Source organism: Alexandromys fortis, unplaced genomic scaffold, assembly GCF_014885135.2.
Source record: "Alexandromys fortis isolate MF-2015 unplaced genomic scaffold, M_Fortis_MF-2015_v1.1 scaffold_133, whole genome shotgun sequence".
Classification (NCBI taxonomy): Eukaryota; Metazoa; Chordata; class Mammalia; order Rodentia; family Cricetidae; genus Alexandromys; species Alexandromys fortis.
Window position 1 is genome coordinate 580848 of NW_026068030.1, and position 2317 is coordinate 583164.

The following is a 2317-nucleotide window of genomic DNA, read 5'->3' on the forward strand; positions in this document are numbered from 1 at the left end:
ATTTTGAATTCCACTAAGAGTAAGCTAGTTGACATATTTAAAGAGTTTTAAAACATTAGGTCTCAAATCATTTACTGATAATTACTCATCATAGCCAATTATTATGCTCTCCTTACCCCAAACCAAAGAAAATGGGTAAATACACACCCACACACACACCCACACACACACCCACACCGCCCCCCCCCACATACTGCTCATGAGAGTGTACTGTAAGTCTGGGATACAGCCGTTCCTCTAAGACCCTCTGAAACAGAGCTGATGAAAAGTATTCTAAGACTGTGGACACAACTGCAATCTCATGAATGGACTGAAGACTGCTGAGACTGGCAGGTCACACGTATTATGTCATTTTACCTGGAACTCCATGCTTACTCGATTGTTTTTACTTTTTTTCTTACTTTCTGTACAGATTAATAATCATCACATTTCTTAATGGAACAAGACAACCAGACGTGGGTGCATGAATTCATCCTCCTTGGCCTGTCAAGTAACTGGGACACTCAAGTCTCCCTCTTTGTTCTGTTCTTGCTGATGTACCTGGCAACAGTGCTGGGAAATTTTCTCATCGTTCTTCTGATCAGACTGGACAGCAGACTCCACACTCCCATGTATTTCTTTCTGACCAACCTGTCGCTTGTAGATGTGTCTTATGCCACAAGCATAGTCCCCCAGTTGCTGGCTCATTTTCTTGCCACACACAAAGCAATTCCGTTTCTGAGCTGTGCAGCACAGTTATTTTTTTCTCTGGGCTTGGGTGGGATTGAGTTTCTTCTGCTGGCAGTGATGGCCTATGACCGCTATGTGGCAGTGTGTGACCCTCTGAGGTACTCAGTCATCATGCGTGTGGGGCTGTGCATGAGGCTGGTCATCACATCTTGGGTCAGCGGCTCCATTAATTCTCTTGTACATACTGCCATCACCTTTCAGCTGCCTATGTGTACAAATAAATATATTGATCACATTTCCTGTGAAATTCTAGCTGTGGTCAGATTGGCATGTGTGGACACTTCCTCCAATGAGATTGTGATCATGGTTTCTAGCATTGTTTTGCTTATGACACCTTTCTTCCTGGTTCTCTTGTCCTACATCCAGATCATCTCCACCATTCTAAAAATCCAGTCCACAGAGGGAAGGAGGAAAGCCTTCCACACCTGTGCCTCCCACCTCACTGTGGTAACACTATGCTATGGCACCACCATTTTCACCTACATCCAACCCCACTCCAACCCATCTGTCCTACAGGAGAAGCTAATCTCCCTTTTTTATGCTGTATTGATGCCCATGCTGAACCCTATGATTTATAGTCTAAGGAATAAGGAGGTGAAAGGGGCTTGGCAGAAACTGTTAGGGAAATTCTCTGGGTTCACATCAAAGCTCACAAGATGATGACTCCTGAGCATTGATGGAAAAGATGGCTTTTCTTTAATGTTTTTCTCTCAACTCAGACATGAGGTATTGCCATGGCAACAAGGAAGGCCCGAAAGAACATGTGTTGGCGATGTAATGCTGGAGGCTGAGTGGGTGCGGCAGGAGTGGGATGTGGTTTATGCTTATGTCTCAGCAGTGTGTTTCACAGAGTTCAGCCTCACTGTCATTTCTCACCAATCATTACTCAACCTTACCCTTATAGTTCATCTGCATAGTCAACCCACAAGTTTGTACTTCATGATATTTTGAAATCAATACTGACTAAAGTTAATTTTGGTTTTTATTCTGATGTCTTCCTGAGCTATCAGCAAGAAGTATGATACTCTGAGAATGCCGATATAGAGGTATAAGCTTAGCACCCAGTTACCTATGGCAAGATCCTCCACTGTATATTACTTGCTTATAATGCATTTTAATGAATCCTAAGTAAATGGAGAAGAATATGTAACTGATACAAAATAAACATTATTTTATTTTGGTTTTCTGTATACTGTTAGTATTAACAACAATTAAAAATTTTATACTGAAAAAATTATTATTAATTTGTACTTTGGAAAAAATGTGGTACAGCATTGGCAATCAAATAGTAGTTCCTTGAGAAATCAAACAAATTTCACACTTGAAGTTTTTCTCTCAGTGATGCATGGTGAATTTTGCTTCTACCAGCAGTTTTATGATGCACTATGCTAGGGCAGTATGAGAATATTTCTATCTAAATAGACTCAGCATTTTTGTATGTAGGATCTTACAAAATGTCCATTTGGAGAGGTCTGGGAAGAAAAACATCATTTTTTTCTGAGAGCTAATCACAAGCTGTTTGTTCACGGTGGCAATTTGAGCAATGAAATATCCAATGCATTTTTATAAATGGTGAATCACCAATTTG

At 40.7% G+C, this 2317-nt stretch overlaps 1 protein-coding gene across 1 annotated transcript; it reads left to right on the plus strand.

The window, feature by feature from the left end:
• The first annotated feature begins 435 nt into the window (after window positions 1-435).
• LOC126515111 (olfactory receptor-like protein OLF3) lies at window positions 436-1389 on the plus strand. Its single transcript, XM_050164463.1, has one exon. The coding sequence runs from the start codon at window positions 436-438 to the stop codon at window positions 1387-1389; it is 954 nt and encodes a 317-aa protein (XP_050020420.1).
• The last annotated feature ends 928 nt before the right edge of the window (window positions 1390-2317 follow it).

Bases quoted from the DNA above. Each gene is read 5' to 3' on its own strand.
- LOC126515111 (XM_050164463.1), top strand. From the start codon at position 436: ATGGAACAAGACAACCAGACGTGGGTGCATGAATTCATCCTCCTTGGC.